The sequence below is a fragment of the Cynocephalus volans genome, chromosome 16 (assembly GCF_027409185.1).
Source record: "Cynocephalus volans isolate mCynVol1 chromosome 16, mCynVol1.pri, whole genome shotgun sequence".
In the NCBI taxonomy this organism is placed as follows: domain Eukaryota; kingdom Metazoa; phylum Chordata; class Mammalia; order Dermoptera; family Cynocephalidae; genus Cynocephalus; species Cynocephalus volans.
Genome location: NC_084475.1, coordinates 28,544,386 through 28,563,838, shown reverse-complemented (window position 1 = coordinate 28,563,838; position 19,453 = coordinate 28,544,386). Strand labels below are relative to the sequence as shown.

The window sequence follows — 19,453 nt, the reverse complement described above, 5'->3', positions numbered from 1 at the left end:
CAAAGACCAGAGGGGACGTGAGCTCTATCAGTCATGGTAATTTCTCCAACAAAGAAAAAGTTGAAAACAAATATGACAAAAACCAGGTAGCTTTTCCCGTTATGGAACCTCTTCCCTCCCTGTTCTGGCTGGTTCTATGAATAATGGCGATCCAAGCTGCCTGCTTCCTCACACGGGGGCTCAGACTCCACCTGTCTGGCGTCATCCTTTAGACGCCCACTGCATAGCATTCTGTTCACAGTTAGCCTTAGACTGAAAATTCCTGGAGGGCAGAGCCAGTTTCTACTTAGTTCTTGATGTGGCACTTGGTGGAACACCATTTGCCACGTAGTCCTAGATGCTAACTCCTCAGGGTCATGAAAGACAAAGACTGAAAAACTGTCCCATAGTGGAGGGCACTAAAGAGACCAAGACAACTAACTAAATGCAGTGTGGGATCCTGGACAGAAAACAGACATTAGAAGGACAACTGGTAAAACTTTAATTAGGAGGCAGTAACAGTACGTACTGCAGGAGGGGCTGGAGCCAGTGGAGGAGTCGGGAGACACAGGATTTAAATTTTCCTTCTTTTCTCCTGTCCTTCTTATTAAAGTGTCCAGGGCAACAAGGGATGTGATAAATAAAGTGGATTGTATGCTATGATCTGGAAAGTTCTAGTCAAATATTAGATGGCAAAAAAATACTATGCCAAAGGGGTGAGTTTATTATCATGGTTAAAACATTTTCTTTTTTACATCCAGCAGTATCTTATCATCTAAGCTCGGATCCATCACCTGTCCCCTTTCTTGGATTCAATCACTTTAAAATATTGCTGGAGGAGTCAGCAGATTCACTGGTTATGTAAATGGCAGTGTAAAGGCTGACAAAATCACTGTTTGAGGCTCTGGTATTCGAGGTCACTGGTTTCTGGATTGAATTTTAGTTTCAAGAATAGGTGATTCTCACAAACTTAGCCACAGTGTCAGATGTAGCACCTAAGACTGGAGAGGGCAAACTTCTGGTTTGGAATATTCCCAGAACTGCTTCTAGTTTTTAATATTCAGAACTGCTCTTCCTGACCCAGTCTAGCTTACCCTGGTCTCCTGATTACACAGGATGGAGTAACGTGAGGGGTATGTCCCCTTTCTGGGGACAGTCATATGATGTAATTAGAACAGTGTTTCCAAACTGCAGCCCAGTGCTGAATGTAACACAACCAAGAGCAGGTTAACATTTCTGGTCAATCCTGACAGGCATCGCTTGCTGGTGGGGGTTAATGTGTACCTCGAATCATGGTCACTCTGGGTGTCTGTGCACTATTTCTCTGTCTTAGTGTCTCCAGACATTGTCTCTATGAGAACACCTTACTGCCTTTCCTCAACTGTTTGTGAACCCAACAGTCTGTCTGCAGCTGGCAACTCCACCCACCATGCCGAGCAGCCATGCTGAAGGCTGCCAGGTGCAGCAGGTAAGTACCAGGTGCCCAAGGGGCAGTGAGGAGGAGAGACCTGCTCACCCAGGGCAGCAGACACCGTGCTCCCAACTAAAAGAATCTGGAAAATAAGAACACAACATAACAACAAAACATAACAGCTCCCCAGGTGAGGGGACGAGAGCAGAGAACTGCAAGGCAGAGGCTCACTCGAGTCTGCGTGTCTACAAGTATTACAGGTACCTGGGCAGTTTCACTCTGCCTCCCCAGGCTCACACCACCTCCAGGAGCTGGGATTTGGAACAGAAATGAGTCCCTAGAGCCTCTTGCAGCCCCTGCCTGGGCTCCCCTCACCTCGCCTGCGCTGTGCAGCTGCTGGGCCATGCGCCTGACGTCCTCCTCGCTGGCCAGGGGGTTCAGCTGGTCCTGCACGTCACACACAAACTGCTGCAGCGACATCAGCTGGTTGGGCCCATTGAGCTTCCTCCAGGATGGCAGCGTGGAGATGATTTTCTCACACAGGTGAGTCATCGGAGGGCAGACCTAGAACATGCAGGGCAGGGCAGGGTGACCAACGTGCAGCTGGGGACACTTGGAGCAGGAGCCGACAGACAGTGCCATTCACTCTCGCCTGTGGCACGTTCACTCTCGCACGTGGCATGTTCATTCTCACATGTGGCACGTAATTCCACGAATGAGTTAGTGCTTCTTTCGTTGCGTACGGGGCAGTTATTTATCGCTACCCTTAAGCAGAGTCTATTTATCAAATATAAAGTTTGTAGAGCTTTTAATTCTATTGGTTATGTTAAATGGATGGCGAGTCTTCACAAGCACGTTTCTGGAATTGGGGACGCAATCACTCAGTGAGCTGATGCTCAGCTCCTGCTGTTTCACCTGCCCTCCGTCTCTGTCTCTCTCTCTCTCTCTCTCTCACTTTGCAATCTCTACCTCACTCACTCCAACCTCACCCGTAAGTAACTGTTTCAGTAGACAATGGACACTTTATGAACAACTACAGTGGATATTACCGGTAAGTTAGGTATTCATCGGGAAACACTGTTGCTGAAATATTATTTCAAATTAGACCAATTCTTGGTAAATTGCTTGAAATGGGTTGCAACCTTTTAGGTCAGTTACATAGATCACTCTGTCTTACAGACTCATCATCAACACACCTCCCTAATTAGAAACCACACAAGCCACATATTGCACTGCATCATTAGGCTTTCCCCTCCCAAATCCTATCTTTTGTGTCAGCTAGATTCCCCTCCCTTCCAAAAGACAAAATTCCTAGATAAAGGCAGTTGATTTGGCAGGCTCCACGTGCCTGTCCTCAGGAATTGGGGACGGGAGGGGCTCTGAAGCAGCCTAATTCAAGGACCTTCAAGGACTCCCTCCTGCCTAGGGATGTGGCTCTAATGCAAACCTGGTGGGGAAGCGCTGGCCTTTCACAGACTGCTGTCTGTCCCCAGATCACTGCCCACTAGTTTCTGTGCCCAAATTCCTCTGAGGACTCCCCAGACTGCTCTTTATCTACTGACTACGCCATAGTGGGACCCCAATACGAAAGCAAGGACAGCTGGTGCACAAGGGCTGGGTTTTCGTGAGAGAGCAGAGGGTTTCCTAAGAATTCCAAAAGAACACCAGGAACTGGAGCCTGGTGCAAGTGCTGCAGGCTACCACTAGCCACGCAGGAGGACGGGGTGGGGTGCACAGGACGGGACACAACTCAGGCTTGGGCAGTGGGAACATTGCTGCGAGCATTGTAGCATTTTCCCATGGGTATTTTGCCCTTTTCTTACCAATTTTGGTGAGCTTTTTGAATATTATAAATAGTAACCCTTTACCTGCCAAATGCATTCAGAATATTTTTTTCTATTGTATTTTGCCTTTTAACTTTGTGAAATGTCTTTGAAAATAAAAAATATGTAAAATTTATGTTGTCAAATAGGCATATTTTCTTTGAAAAGTTCTAGGGTTCATCCTCTTGGTTTACAAAGGTTTCCTCAGGCTCAAGTTCTTTTCCTAAATCTCCCTTCAAGATATTTTAGTTTTACATTTAAAAGCTTTTAATCCATTGATTTTGGGGCCATGTTGTGAATAGAAACCCAACCTTACTTACATCCAGGCAAACAGCCAGATGTGCCAGCATCGTATTTCAAATAAACGTTTTTCCTATTCATTTGAAATAACATCTTCATTTTCTATTAAATTTCTATAGATACTGTGATTTACTTCCACACTCTCTAAGCTGTTCTTATTTAATAGTATTGATTATAAAGACCTTAAAATGTCTTATTTATTGTTCCACTGAAATTTTAACATAAAAACCCAATCCCTTTCAGATGCTAACTGGAATTGTATCAATTTATGTAACTTGAGAAAATAAAACTTTGAGTCACATCCTACTGTCCAAGAATGCAATCTCATTATACCTCCACATTATTTTATGTCCTCCAATAAATTTTGTTAGTGACTATTTTTCTAGTTTTTGGAATTTTAAAAATATTTCATTATAAGTCACGTTTGAAGTTCTTCTGTAATTTGTAAGAAGTCGTCATATTTTTAAACAAACAATTACAGCTGCAGGACTCTCATACAATCTGAGTGGTCCACCTTTGCCCATAACCACTCTTCGTCTCCTGCATCTCCTTCTTTCTCTGTCCTTTCTTCCTCATCCCAGAGCAATAAGATAAAACCATCTTCATGCAACCACCTCGTCCTGGGTCCTACCATGAAGCACTTCCTGAAACCCACACCAAACAAGAGGCCCAAGCCCTCCCCAGGGTATGCTTACCGACACGATCTGGCTCCGTATTTCTTGCAGGTGATTTCGAAGTACCTTTATGTCCTTAGACCCAGAAGCTCCAGCATCCAGAACAAACAGCTTATCTGAAATGTGGAGATCATTCCCAAACCTGTGGAAGAGCAGCAGCCTACTCAGCAGTGGGTCAACCTCACCAGGTCTTTCCAGGCAGGGCCAGGCTCCTGCTGGCCCCAGAGGCTGGTAGGAGGCACGGAAGGTTCTGGTGACCTTGAAACGGCCCCTCCATCCCTGCAGTTTGGAGGACTCTGCCTCATCACACTGAGTGCAGAGACTTGGGAAACTGGCATGTGCTCCAAGTCATCCTGACAGGAGCCCTGGGTTTTACAAAGCAGGAGGAACACAGCAGGAAAAGGTGTCAGCTTCTCCTGCTGCGGGAAAGGTGAGGCCTGATGCTCTCAGCTTACAAGTTAGAAGAGATGCTGCTGAAAGTGCAGGGACTAGGAGTCGAGGTGGCACAACGGAGTTACACCACTCACTGACAAATCTCTCTCATATCAAGAAGGCAACAGATAAGTGTCTTAAGTTGATAACTCAAAATTCCAGTTACTAGAATATTATACAGACCGTAGCTTCAAACTTTTTGGTAAACTTTAAGTAAAAATACATATTTTATACTGTGACTCTGTGCACAGCCATATTTATAAGTGAACAAGAGTTTTACAAAGTAACTCTGGACATGAAATGTACCCTCACCTACTCTGCTCTGTTCTATTCCATCCCACCTTATCCCATTTTAAAAGCATTGCTCCTGATGTCTTACGTGAACTTCACGACCCACTAGTGGGTTGCCACTTATATTTTGAGAAGGACTGATTAGTGTTATGGTGGCAGTCAGGAGAAGAACTGAAAGCTAAGTGACTAAGAGGAGTTCCCTGTGGGTGGTGGCGCTGGGAACCGAGGAAAGCAGTGGGAGCACTGTGCTTCCCAGCAGGTGTCCTCACTGCTGTGTGACTTGTTGTTCTGTTATCACTGCTTTGATAGAAATGAAAAGTATAACAGAAAGTTAACCAAGGAGGGAAGGCCTCTGGTTCCTTTCTCCGGTTCACAAGACTTCTGTTGTCTTTCCCACATCCCTGATTCAGTCCCCTGCAGTAGGAGGCTTCCCATGCTGGAGACCCAGAGGCCACCCCTCACCTGTTCCTGATCTCTTTCATCAATGACGTGTCTTTGTCATATCCAAATTCGCCTCCAGCTGGACGAGGAACATTCATGATGTCAGCATGGGTGGCCACCAGGACAACTTGGAGCGGGTTCTTCAGCTTGCCACCAAAGGCTGGGGGCAGAGAGTGAACCGTTTCAGGAGGTGGGCCCTCCTACCTGGCTGACTCTCCTGCACAGGTGAGGGGGTGCGTTGCCCTGCTGTCTCCCCAGGTGGATGTGCAAACTGCCCACAGACTTGAGGGCCCCATACCTGCTGTGCAGTGACCTTGAGGAGGTGGCTTCAGGCCCAGCCAACAATAGGATGACCCTAATTCCTGGGGGCAAGGGAGGCTGCTTAGGAGTGGACCTGGACTGACCCCAGAAAAGGCAGCTTCTCAGGTGTTCCTCAAAGTAGCCCCTGCCTGCATGTGCAGGAACATTTAACCTCTGGCCGGGGGGACGCCCTTTATGAGACTGAAGGAAGCCCTCAGAATGCAGCAACACCACAGAGAGGCTCAGAGAGAGACTGCCTGCAACTCACACACTCACAGAGCCTCTCCCTTATGGGAGTCTTAATAGAAAAAAAAAAAAAAAAGAATGAGAAAGAAATAGGCAAAAATGGAAGTCCCCTGAGGGGGATTAAGCACAATCTCTTCTATCATTGCATGCTTTTCTGGAAAAAAAAAAAATTAACTGCTGAGTACTGTATTCATCCCTGAAGGCTGCTTCTCTTGCAGCAAGGAAAGAACAAAAGTAGTTTATTCCCTGTTCTCCTCTCCCCTGGGAATGAAGTTAAGATAATGCATTCAGTCAATGCGGCCCCTCTTCCTTAGTTCTTGATGGAACTACAGAATGGGGAAAAGCTCATTCTGTTGATTTTAGGAAAGGTGCAGGAGCTGTCTAGGGAAGAATTCCACTTTGCACCCAAGAACTACACCCATGGCTCTAAAGTATAGGAGGAAAGTGAGAACTGGCTCTCAAGGAGTTGCTCGGAATGCGGCCTTTGAGGCGGGGTTTTATGTGATCATGAAACAAAATCTCCCTGCAGAACACAATGAAGGGCTGAGCCCAGAAAAGCATTCCAGAGGGGAAGTCTCCTAGCAGGAAGGAGAAAGGAAGGAGCCACGGCTGTCAGCACAAGCCATGGGATCTGCGCATGGCCAGGACGAGGCACAGCAGCAGCTGCAGCAGAGACACTCGCTCACCCACGGGAGGCTCAGCATACCTATGGGTTCTTCAACTGCAACAAGAGACTTCAGGAAACTGAGCCAGAAAATCACTTGGTTCAGCTGGATCTCATAGGGTTCTTCTAGACTAAAAACAATGACGTGGATAGATGTGGGATCATTTGCAGCAAAATAATCATAACAGCAGAAGTAGACGGGGTTTCCAGAGAACTCCCACACGCTGAAATCACCAACTCCTACACAAAAATTAAAATAAAGATTATTATCCTGAAACCCCACCACCAAATTTTAATCATAATGATTCTTAGCACACTCGGGATTCCAGTGATAGCCACGGCTTTCATCTGTATATGTTTTCATCTGTATATGTGAACATCTACTTAAGTACAGACAGACTGACATGTGTAATGTTCACATATCTATACCATGTATACCTATGTCTGTCTCTACTTACATCTCTACCCGCCTACCTCTTTTCCTAAATACCTTCATTATCACATGTATATCCATATCATGTCTGCGTGTAATACCCTGGAGTGGTACACACGCACACGCACACACATATGTGTATGTACCTAAATGCATACATGGCAAAGTGTATGCACATGCACGTGTGTGTGTGTACATACATACTTTTTCTTTTTTTGTCCTCAAATATTGATACATAAAAAAAAATCTGAGAGAACCACCTGCGGAAAGAATGAAGATCTCTCATATCAGATTACACAAAAGCACAAACACTACATCCACAATAACACAGTTTTACACACATGCATCCTTAATGCAAACATTCCTCCTTTACTTGCAGACTTTACTCCTGACAAGGAAGGACTCAGAGAGCAAAGCGCCTGCTTTGGGTTCCTGATCTCCAAACTCAATGTGCCGGACAGCATTAAATGAGAAAACATATGTGAAAAGCTTGAGTCCTGAAGTGAGTCCTGAAATTCATTGTGAAACGTGACGGGGAATAGGATGTGGAATGTAAATGTGACTACGAAGTGTAACATCAACTTTGATTACACAGTGACTAAATTCACCCTCCACAGGTGAGTGAGGGACCTGTCCAGGCTGCTCAGGAGTGAGCACACTGCTGTGCACAAGTGGGAGATGGCACAGTTGATTAGCATCCTCCTTTCTGCATAAGGACGATGTGGGGGAACCTGTAGAAGGTGGGGTCCCTCAGGCTATGGAAGGGTCAAGCAGGAGTCAAAGGTGGTATGTGGCTGGGTGGGGGCACCTGGATTCCCACACTGGAGCTGTGGGTGGGGCTGGTTTTCCCAGAAGTGTCTGTAGGTGAGATTCTGACCTGGAGTGTCCATAGTACCCAGAACCTCCCAGTTACTGTCCAGACACATGAACCTGAGATGCACCCCACATTGCCACATCCTGCCAGGACAGTGGACACCCACCCATGGCCTCTGGGGCGGCCTGGCAGAGCTACTTACATTGTAAGATTTGAAGGCTCCCTTCCCCTAATTTTTCCCTCAGTGCTTATCCTAGTATAATCAAGAGTCATTCTTTGAGATCTAAAGGGCTTTTCTATAGCCCCCTTTTGGAGCACAGGGAGGGGAGTACCACCCTTTAAGTCTGGCAGCTCAAGCTTACTGTGGAATCTTCTAGAACACAGAAATAGGCCTTTGAGCACTGGGGACAGACCTGGGGATGGGAGGGGGACTATGGAAGTGTGGGAGGAGGGCAGGACAGTGGGGGCACCGAGGATGAGCTGCTCCTCTCGGTGCCACCAGGGCCAGCTCTGCTCTGGGGAGCTTGGAGACAATGCAACTTTTAACAGAGCAAGACACACGTGGACTTTCATTCCATTCACTAGGACCAGTGTTCTCAAGGTGGGGTCCCTGGACCAGCAGCATCAGCGTCACCTGGGAACTCCTCACTACTGACTCGGAAGCTTTGGGGGGCAGGGCAGGCTGTGTTTTTACAGCTTCCGGGTGATTCTCATCCATGGTTTGTGACCTATAAGAACCACTGCTTTAGGTAATAACCGTGGAGTATTCTATTTCTCACTGGGTTTAGGATCCAAAGGGCATACATGAAGATGATCTCAACTGCCATTTTCTGAGGGCCTCTGCTGTGACAGACACTGCCTCATCCCTTTAACACGCACCGGCTCCTAACATGCTCACAACATCTTTATGAGGTTGTATTATTTGCCTATTTCACATGCAAAAATGGAGTCTGAGAAATTAAGCAGGTGGTCATAGGGCACGCAGCTAGTTAGGAGCACTTGCAGGACCAGAATCTAGTATTTAACTCCCAAACAGGTGCTTTGATCCACTGCTCTAAACTGCCTCTGGGCAAGTCGGGGTCTCCTGTGTAAGTGACCTGGGAGCAGCTGAGATCCTGCGCACAGGATGCAGTGGTTTGCTGGATGAAGTAAGTCTTCCCTGCGGAGACTTAAAGCTTCGCTCCCTCAGAAATGAGCAAAGAGCACCCCTAAAATTTTGCCTATGGAAAAAAATTGCCTTTGCCCGTATCAGCATTATCCATGACCCCTAGACGTATTTTAAAATAATCCTTCTCATTCTTGGGCACATTAAACTGACACTTGTGGATTGTGTTTTATGAGATTTTGCATCTAAGTCAGGGTGCAGTTCTACTTTTACATAGCTATTAATTTACTTAGTCATTAATTAAGCACCTACTGTGTACCAGGTGCTTTGCTCAGAGCTGGAGTTACCCTAGTGTTTAGTTTTATCTTTAGGGTGTATTCTGGTCACGTTTCCATCCGACATCACTCCCAAGATCAGTCCGTGCTGTATTTTCTCCTGCACGTGACAGACACCGTTTGGGACAGGCTCCCTTCGGGGAATAACTCACAGCGCTGTCAACGGGAGGGAGCCCCGGGTGGGGCAGGAGCGCGTACCGTTCAAGTAGGCGTTCTGGATATCGATGGCCTTGGTGGACTGGTCATCGGCCGAGCAGTGTGCATGGTGGGGCGGGGCCACGAACACCTCCAGCACCCCCTTGGTGAGGCCAGGCTCGAACATCATGCTGCGGCTCCTCACGCTCACGTTCTCGCAGCCCGGGTACAGGTTGTGGATGCTCACGGAGACTGCAGGCCGGAGAGGCAGGCTGTGAGAGCCAGTGTGTGCGGCAGCGCCCCGGCCCCGCCCGTGCCCACCTGTGCCCGCTCGTGCCCACCTGTGCCCTCCCGTGCCCACCTGTGCTCGCCCGTGCCCACCTGTGCCCACTCGTGCCCACCTGTGCTCGCCCGTGCCCACCTGTGCCTGCCGGCCACACGGGCTGGGCAGTGCAGGGGCCTCGAGAGTGCAGCGCCCACTTCTCCTGTTCGCTCCACCCCACCTCCATCCCTTTCCTCCCTGCTCTGTGCCACCCAGGCCTGCTTGTCATCTGGTTCTGCTCAGGGCCCACGGGAGGCACTGGGGAGGGTGCGAGGAGAAAAGCTTGGGGCACTTCCTCCCCGCTCCCATCCTGCAGCTCTAGGACCCCAGCTCCTGCTGAGCAGCATCACCCCCAGAGCTCCGACATTCTCAGCGATGTCAGAGATCTGCCTCTGTCTTCTCAGTCCCCGGGGGGTGACAGCACCTCTGTTGCCAGCCTCTGGGAGCTTCGCTTCTGTGCTCCTTGGAGTTATGCCAGGACTCTGTCCTTAATTAAAGTCTCGTGGGTGTATCCTCCACCAGGACCCCGACTGACACACAAGCACCAGTCCCGTGCATGACATTATTTTAGGTTGAATGCAGAGTGAATTTAAGCAGTAAATAACACTGAGTCACACAGCAAGAAAGTTGTCAATTTTCAGAATTCCCTGGAAGGCCTTTCACCTGTTCTAGCAGCAAGTCTCAGTTTGCTGGATTCCAAATTTAGGATCTCTTTAGTAACTGCTAATCTTACCCCTTAAGACAGTGGGAGTGGGTGACAGCACAGAGCCAGATTTGAATCTCTTCATTTTCTGTCCACTGCATTTATTTTATTTATGGTAGTGACACTGGTTTTCCATTCACAGTAAGGAGAGCAACTACTTCATTTTCAAGTCAATGTATTTTTAGTAAACTAAAAAACTGACTGTCAGTTTAAAGAAAATATAATGTGACGGTGGAACCTGGGTCCCCGGGGTGTGGGAATGATGCCTGTGCTTCCCCAGAATGGCGTCCTGGGCTTCCTCCTGTCCCATGTGCCTGCGGGACCCCGTGTCTCCCTGACAGCCTATGGAGGCAGAAGCCTTCTGCAGCCTCAGGGCTGTGACTCAGGCAAACGCGGAGCCTGTGTCCCTCTAAATGGGCTGCTGCCATCCTCCCCACTAACAATGCCAGGCAGGAAGCCGAGTCCAGTGTGGCCAAAGCTTCCAGTTTTCCACAAGAAGCCAAAAATATCCACGCTGTTAGGTGAGATCTCATCACTTTTTAATGCAGGCAGCTACTCAGTTTTCTCTTCCCCTCCCTCACGTGAACCCATCGCTGATGCATGTGGGTGAGGCCCCCTGACTGCGGGTGTGCCCTTGCCTGGGCACACACGCCTCATGTGTCTGAGCTCCGGTCACTTTCCTATGAATGGGTTTATGATGCGACCTCACAGAGGTGTGAGAATCAGATGAGAGGCTGCGTGGGCAGCACCTGGAACCCGGGGCAGCACAAGCTCTGCCAACCCCACGAGGCCCTTCCACGGGTCCTGGCTTCTGCAGAGGTTTCCACACGCACATTGGGTTTTTCTCTCCAAGTAGGAGCAACCTTGTGAGCTGGACACACTTTTGGGGTCCCCTTTGCCTGTTCTCCTTTCTTTCCAACATTTGTTATTTTCTTGAGTCTTGCAGGTCCCTAAGGGGACTTTCTCAAGAGAGTTGTGCTTTCCAAGAGAACAACGCATGTAGCTCCCAGGAGAAGGGAACGCACGTGGAAAGTTTTCTTCCCCAGTGTCTTCTGGCAGGCAAAGCCAGCGTTCTCTGAGATGACAGACACCAGAAAGATTCTAGAGAACTAAGTGGCACCTGATTTAAGAAAGAGCAGCGTGTGCCCTCCACACTTTCCTGCGGAAGAAACTGGCTCCCGCTGTCCAGCTGGTTCAATGTAGAAATGTAAGGATGAGATGGGAACGCGGCCCTGAGCTAAGGGTGGCCGGGACAGCAGGACCAGTGTCCTCACGAGCCCCGCTACGGCTGTGTGCTGAGAGCAGCTGGGCGCCCGTCTGGTCCAGTCATAGCTCCTCCTCCAGAGCATCTTCTGTCACAGCGCCCAGGACCAAGTCCCTCTAAGCATGGGCTGAAGGACAGTGGTCCACACTACAGGGCTTGCTGAGAAAGCAGCCATCCTGCGACGTAGTCTATGGAGAACCTACTTCAGAGACTAGATATGGAAAAGTGGCCAGAAGGAAGATAAATGCAGACATTACTGCTGAGGAGATAAGGCTGACAGGTTAATTTTCTTCCTCTTGAGGAATTCACAGGTCGCTTGATGTAGGCTCCCAGGGATAATCTTTACACCCAGTTGGGTTTACAAAACTTCCAGATGATCAGTCTGGATCTTCTGATCTCTCTCTCTGTCACACACACATGCTCACATATACACACTCATTTTCTGTCCCCCTACAGTGGTTCAGATGGCAGTGACCTTGACCTACAGCAGGAGAGAACGGACTCCCTGTAGGGGAGACTCCAGGAACTGTGGGAGGAGCAGACCATGAAGGCACACTGGCCTGGTGCCCACAGGGCCTGCCCTAACCATGAAACCCAGAAAACAGCTGGCTTTGGAGAAGGCGTAATCCATCTGACATCCTCAAACAGAGCCACAATTACAGGGGAAGATGGAAACGTGTGCACATAAATGCCCTCGCACAGAGTGTCATTAGTAGACACTGGCTCAGAAACCAGGCGCACCGGGAATTGCCAGTTGTGTGACATGAGGCAGCCTACTGACCCTGAAGGCCTCGTCGAAACGTTGGGGAAAATGCCCCAGAAGGCTGTTGGGTGGATTAACTGAGATGTCACACATATTTTACCCACTTCCTGGCACACAGTTAGTGCTCAATAAACATCAGCAACATGCATTAGCAATATACTAATTGTAAATCCATTTTGGTTACTGTTTCTTCCCCAAATTCCAATTTTATTGCTGTGTTCATTGAAAAGAAGGTAAAAGGAGCATGTAAATCTCAGCCAAGTGTCCCCAGCTATTCCTGCTCCCCAGACATCCTTCCTCACTGAGAGAGGAAGTGCAGAGAATCACAAACTTTCACACATGTGTGGTCAACCCAGGGAACAGATACACACGTCTGTAATATCCTGTACAGAAAACAAATTCAAGGCACAAAGCTATAAAATTTACACTGTTTAGGAAACTCTTTTAAGAGCTCTGTTTTTATCTTTGCAAAAATTAATTCACTCCCTCCATGGGTGGCTCAGGACAAGTAACAGCCCACTGCACACTTTTCTCTTGCTCATGGGGGGTTTCTCCTCTGTGGGAGGAAAGACGATCTTGCAGTTCTGGGTGTGAATCCAGACAGCCCCTTGCGGCGAAAGGAGAATCATGTCTCTAGAAAGATAGGAAAGACGGCAAAGCCTGCCTCCCGAGGAGGGGTCTTGTGAACATAAACACCAACCACAGAAACCATTAAGGAGCCTTTCCAAAGCACTAACCACCTGCAGCTGGACAGGAATGACACCTCCTTGGGAATCTGATTTTGTTGCTACAGGTTCTCATTACGGGTGTGCCCGCAGCATTCCAAGTAGAGAGCATATGGGATGGGGACCTGTCCTGGGGGCCAATATTTGGTCTGTGCCATGCTCAGACCTGTGTTAGTCCAGGCTCTTTCTGTCTTCAAGGGCACAGTCCCTGAGTAGAGCACGACCAAATTCTGTAGTTTGCTCATTTACGACGACGGACCTCATGTCTATGGGTGTGATTACCGTGATACCCTTAAAAAAAAAAATATTTCCAGGGCAGTTTGCCATCTCTGGCCAAGAGAGGGGTGCTTACAAGGCCAGCAGCCACGCCAGACCACACTGCAAAGGCATCAATGCCACCAGGTCGGCTGTAAGCCAAAGGACCAAAACAAAACAACTTCTCACCCTTGACACACAGCCTGCTGGACAGACGGTGGCCAGCGTGCAGGGTCCTACCTGCAGGTTTAGAAGCCAGGGGTGAAGGCGGGAACCTGCTGGAGTTGGTGGACGAGAGTCTGGGCCGGCGCCTTCTGAAAAAGCTCCTCAGCAGCCCGCACTTGAGGGATTCCACAAGGGTGGTTTTCCCAGACCCCGAGTGCCCAAACAGCTTGAGCTTGATTCTCGGCTGGAGGTTCTGCGTGGGTCGGAGCTGCTGGATAAAAAGTCCTCGGTGCGTATCCTGAAGGGACGAAAAAGAGCCTGTTAGTCACAGAAAAAGACGCAAGTAATGATTGTCATGGTTCCTGATCCCCAGCCTGCAGTTTCTAATCAGGTTGCAGACACAGTATATTCTGTCTCCACTGAGGTTTTTAAAAATCTGTGTTACAGTGACAAAATGTCAAGTCATTCAGAGGTCTTTAGTGCATATACGTGTTGTCCAGCCATCACTGCTGTTCAGGTCCAGAACATTTTCACCACCCAGAAGGAGACTGCCCATCAGCACTCACTCGCCGTCCCTGCTCTGCTCAGCCCTGGCAACCGCCGATCTGCTCCGTCTCTGCATTTGCCCATTTCCATTGCATTTTGGTGCATAACAAATTGGGTGGAGCAGGTGTGAAGCCATCATGATTGAAACATGAAACAGACCAGCCCTGTCTCACCAGCTGCGGGTGCCTGTTCCTCCCTGTGAGGAGGGTTCTGCTCCCATTAGGGCACCGTGATGGCACAAGAGGATGGGACAAGGAGCTTCACGAGGCACGAAGCCACATGCTGCAGAGAGGGCGGGAGGACACAGTATCCTTCTCACCTTCTTTCTCAGTCCACAGGGAGGAGCCTGAGTCTTCCCAGCATGGGCTAATTCACAGATTCACTCGCTCACTCGTCAGTGAACATTTACAGAGGCCCTGAGGACGTGTGCTGAGCACAGTGCTGAGAACAGAAGATCTGGACTCAGCCCAGATCCAGAGTCTGGGGAGACACAGACGTGTGAATGATGTGACATCAAATCTCACATAAGGGTTTCAATGGGACGCTGCTGGCAAGGTACTCAGTGCACCCACAGGGAGCCTATGTGTGGGGCATCAGTCGTGCCACCAGCCTTCATCCCACCCTCCCCACCAGCCTCCCTGTCCACACCCCGCCTTGCTCCCTCACAAGGAGCTGTCTGGAGCTGTCCCTTGCAGCCTGGGGGCACCTCCTTCACCCCACCTAGGAGGATGCCCTCTGCTCCCGCTGCTGACTCCCATCCCCACAGGACCTATCTCGCATGTCACCTCCTCCAGAAGCTTCCTCCCCAGGCAGATTCAGGCTATGCCTGGCTCTGCATCATATCCCCAGATGGCACAGTGATGTAGTCTCTGCCCTTCTAGTCTAGGAGCCACCTGAGGGTAGACACAGCACCTGTGCGTGAAGAATGCTCCATACGCAGGTGTTGTACAGATGACTTCACAGGCATCTCAGTGCGACCTCACACCTGCCCGGACCATCTCCTCCAGTTCTCCATCCTGGGAGGCGCCCATTTACTGTCGATCTCTTCCAGCTGAGCCACTGCTACTTTTGCTATTAATAACTGCCTGTTACAGACTCTCTAACTCTCCTGAAGGCTCTAATCTTCCTGCCCCATTTTGATTCCTAAACTGGAGCAGTCTTTCCCAACAAGGATAGCACTGTCCTCTAGTGCGCCCTGTGGAAATCTGCCGTGGCGTTTTTAGTTGGCACATGTTGGGGGATCTACTGGCGCTGGCTGCTAGGTGTCCCTCCACGTGTACACAAGATGTCCCTCGCACTGAAGAAGTCTCCTGGGTCCCCTGACTTCTGAGCATCTGCTGAGCATTTATACAGGAGAAAAACCTGCTTATAATCATCTGAGCTCTGGACTTAAATTCAGTTTACTCCACCCAGAGGATTCTGGGGGACATGGTTTAATATACACCGAAGTTTCTAAAAATGGCAATATTTTATAAATTGGTGATTGAACATACTTTGTGTGTGTGTTTTTAAAAGTCTTTCATGAGCGCTGTCCCCCCATTTCTGAAAATCATGCTGCTGTGGCGTTCCGGTTGCCATCCCAGCTGCCGGGAGGTGCCGGCGTCCGGAACTGCGCTCAGTGCTTCTGGGCATGGTGCGAGGGTCTGCCTGCTTCACGAGTCTCCTCCCGCCCCGTGTCCCAGCATCTGCACACCCACACGCACTGTGGCTATGATCAATGTTTTCCTTCCGCGACTCTGCTATGTTACAGTTTGAACGGTCTATTGATCTTGTAAAATTATCTGTGCAGGTGTGTCCTTATCTATGAATTTTATTTCAGGAGCGTAAAGGGGGCACTACAAGAGGTATCCTGTAAAATGTCAGGGTGGCTAAGATTGGAAGCCTCCTCTCTGGACAGTGATCTGCAGGACATGAGGTTGTCCTCATTCTGGTTTCTTCTAACCTCAGATCTCAGCAGGTGCACGGACAGAGTGCTCCAGAGGACAGAAATGGCTGGGTATCTCGAAACTTCCCAATTAGTGAGCAGTTTGGAGCACAGTGTTGCCATAAGAGTATCTCAATTTTAATTCAGATTTATAAGTAATTATTACAAAAAAAGGCAGGTAAGGCAAGAAAGAGTCCTCCCTGCACTGTATTTTCACAAACAAATGGCACATGTCATTCCGCACCTCTTTTGAGTTGTGCTTCTTAAGATAATTCTTTCACTTTCCGGCCTCCGTGTCAGCACAGTCTCCTGTATCCTCTGGGAGCCGCAGGGGCTTCAGTTCCTTCTCAGAGGTACAGTTTGAGCGATGAGCCTTACTCTAGGTGGGACTGTGCTCATCTCAGACTCAGTCACCAGCTCGCATGCTGTTTCCAAATAATAGCTGCCCTCAAGAAATCTTCTTTTACCCAGGAAAATACTGATTTACTCAATTTGCAGCTGGGCTTTGATTCTGGATGATCACACACACACACAGACACACACACACACACACACACACAGACACACACACACACACGGGCTTTGATCCTGGATGATCACACACACACACACACACACACACTTTTCAACACACACACACACACACACACACACACACACACACACGGGCTTTGATCCTGGATGATCACACACACACACACACACACACACACTTTTCACTTTTCAACAAGGGACCAAGGGACACCAGGCAGAAAACGATTCTGCCGTCCCCAGAACAGCAATGCAGCCCCACGCCACCCTCCCTCCTGCCCCCGTGCCAGGGCGTCTCACCTCTCCCCAGTGCATCCCTTTTCCCGTCTGCCAGGAGCTGCTGGCCTTGGCTGAGACTGACCCATTGACCCTTCACCACGTCTCTGGGATGATAAGCCCAGAACCTGCTCTCCCAACAGCACCGGCAGAATCCTCACCATCACGAAGGGAAACACACAGCGAAGTGTACTGGGGTCCTCTTTCTTCTGAAATCTAACCTCACCCTGCAGGTGGGCACGGGCTGCGGGGCCCAGAGGCAGCTCCTCAGGAAGGCCGTTTTCATCGGCCCAGTGGTCTGAGCTCTCCGACCAGAGGAAAGGCTCGAGACTAGCTCTAGAAGATGGAATAGATGCTGATTTACATGGAGACAGAGGGCACGAAAGTCCATCCATGGTGGTCTTTTTTTACGAAAAGCTCCCGGCCTGGTCAGGCCTCCCTGGTGGGACCAGGTGGGAGAACATGCCACAGACACCCCCTGCGGAGTGGAGAGGTGGAACTACTGTGCTGCCCACATCTTACTCATGACTTGAAATATCCTTCAGGGTGTGTCCCCCGGGAGTGCAGTGTGGCTGGGGCGCACACGGGAGGCCTGGGGCATGGGAGGCCTGGGCAGCACGTCCTGCAGTGCAGGGCCAGACCAGGCAGGCAGAGAAGAGAAAGCAGCCCCCACTCCAGGGAGTGCAGAATTCCGAACTAGAACCTGCAGGTGCTCTTAGAGGTGTATTTGCAGGACATACTGCATTTACCTGTCTGTCAGCTTCAATCACATACTTTAAATACTGACACAGGGCATGAGCCTCCTTTTGTATTCCTGCCCAAGGCTCACAAAGCTATGGAGCCAGATAACCCCAGGCCACATGCCATCACATCCCGCCTGGTGACCAAGATCACCTCCTATCAGGGCTCTCTGTGTCTCCTCCTGACCTGTCACTCCAGTCTGAGCAGCACAGGGAATTTCTAGAACCTAAGTCGGATCTCACACCTGCCTGCTGAATGCGCTTGGCCTAAACCAATCCCCTTGCCAAGGTCGACAGAGCTGTGCCGCTTCTCCCATCATATCAGGCACTGTCTCTGTCTAGCCCCCAGGCTCGGGCTTGGGTCAAGCCCAGTCACCCGTCCTTTCTGTTCATTCCCGTGAGCCCACCCCACTCTACACTGCTACAGGCCCTTTGCACCCACTAACCCTCTCCTTCCCCAGCCCTTCCTCTGGCTGGTTCCTCCTCTCGTCCTCAGGCATGGGTTTAACGGTCACATTACAGAGGCCTCCTGATCACCCAGTTGAAAGGAGCCCCCACCCCATCACTTCAACTCACTTCATCCTGTTCTAATGCCCTGCAAAGCACTTAATCATGGGACAGCAAACCTTCCTATAAAGGCCAGAGGGTCTGTGTTGCAACTAGTCAACTCTGCCATGTATGCAAACCAGCCAGACAACAGTAAATGAAGGGGGTGTGGCTATGTTCCAGTAAAACTTTATTTTCACAAACAGGTGCTGGGCCGGCTCTGGCTTGTAGGCTATTGTTTGCCAACCCCTGACCTGATCACACTCTCTGGCATTTTTGGAATTTTTTTTACTGTCTAGGTCTTGCCGCTTTTGCTCTCTAGTCTGTTCTGGGCCTATAATGGTGCTGCACATGGCAGACACTGTGCACACCTTTTAAATCCACGAATGAATGAATGAATAATACTTGGTAACTGTTGCTCTTTGAAGCCCTGGTCAATCTCTCGGTTTCTAGGTTCATTTCTTCCTGCACCTTTCCCCCCTGGCAACTTAGCTCTCATTTTCTCATCAGAAAAGATGACTAAACATCAGCAGGCTGACAGGGAAGCCGGTTCCCAGTCTGGGAAAGCAGGTAAGAGCACTGGGAGGTGAGGTGGCTTCCCACACGAGGCAGGATGCAGTCAGACCCAGCACAGATGGCAGCTGCAAGTCTTTTTATTAGCGGCTTCCCAGTATGGGGATCCAAACCCTTGGCCTTGGTGTTACAATACTGCTCTCTAACCAACTGCGCTACACAGCCAGCACCTGCCACAACTTTTAATTATGAATCTGCTATTTACGTGTGGTAAACTTTTAATTCTGAGCAAACTCCCAACTTTGTCCTATTTCCCAAAATATTCCTGGGCACATCTTTCTTCACTATGCAGTGTGACGCTTAGGAAAAGCAAACCACTGTTCATATCAGCTATGGAAAATCTGATTAGGACAATCAGACAAAATAAAAATAAGCCCATGTCCCAAAGACCATGCAACTATTATGTTAAAATCGTACAAGAATGGGGCTCACAGTGTTAGCATTGGTAAAAATGGATGCAGATGCAAAATCTAAATGCACCCTCCACCTGTCACAAGAAGCCCTCCTGTTCTCTAGGAGGAGGACTGGGCTGGGCTAAGCCTCAGCAAGTTCCCGGGCAGGCTGCAAGGGCAGCGCCAGGCTTGCTTCACTGGTAGGAATGAGCACAGGACAGAGCAGAAGGGCCACCTCCTTTTGTAACAAGGGGGCACCTACTGGACGGGGGCTCTTAGAGACCCCCAAAACAATGATCTGCTCGTAAAGTAGCTCTGGGGTGGGGGGTGCTGATTTGTAGCATT

At 49.4% G+C, this 19,453-nt stretch overlaps 1 protein-coding gene across 1 annotated transcript in view; it reads right to left on the bottom strand.

The window, feature by feature from the left end:
* Nucleotides 1-19,453, bottom strand: part of DAPK1 (death associated protein kinase 1) — a 179,092-nt gene that overhangs the window by 3,984 nt on the left and 155,655 nt on the right. The window contains exons 20-25 of the mRNA XM_063080466.1: nt 13,656-13,878; nt 9,447-9,635; nt 6,604-6,801; nt 5,373-5,511; nt 4,209-4,329; nt 1,766-1,954 (exon numbers count right to left, since the gene is read on the bottom strand). Of these exons, the coding sequence (XP_062936536.1) occupies nt 1,766-1,954; nt 4,209-4,329; nt 5,373-5,511; nt 6,604-6,801; nt 9,447-9,635; nt 13,656-13,878 (1,059 nt within the window). The remainder of the gene's footprint in view (nt 1-1,765; nt 1,955-4,208; nt 4,330-5,372; nt 5,512-6,603; nt 6,802-9,446; nt 9,636-13,655; nt 13,879-19,453) is intronic.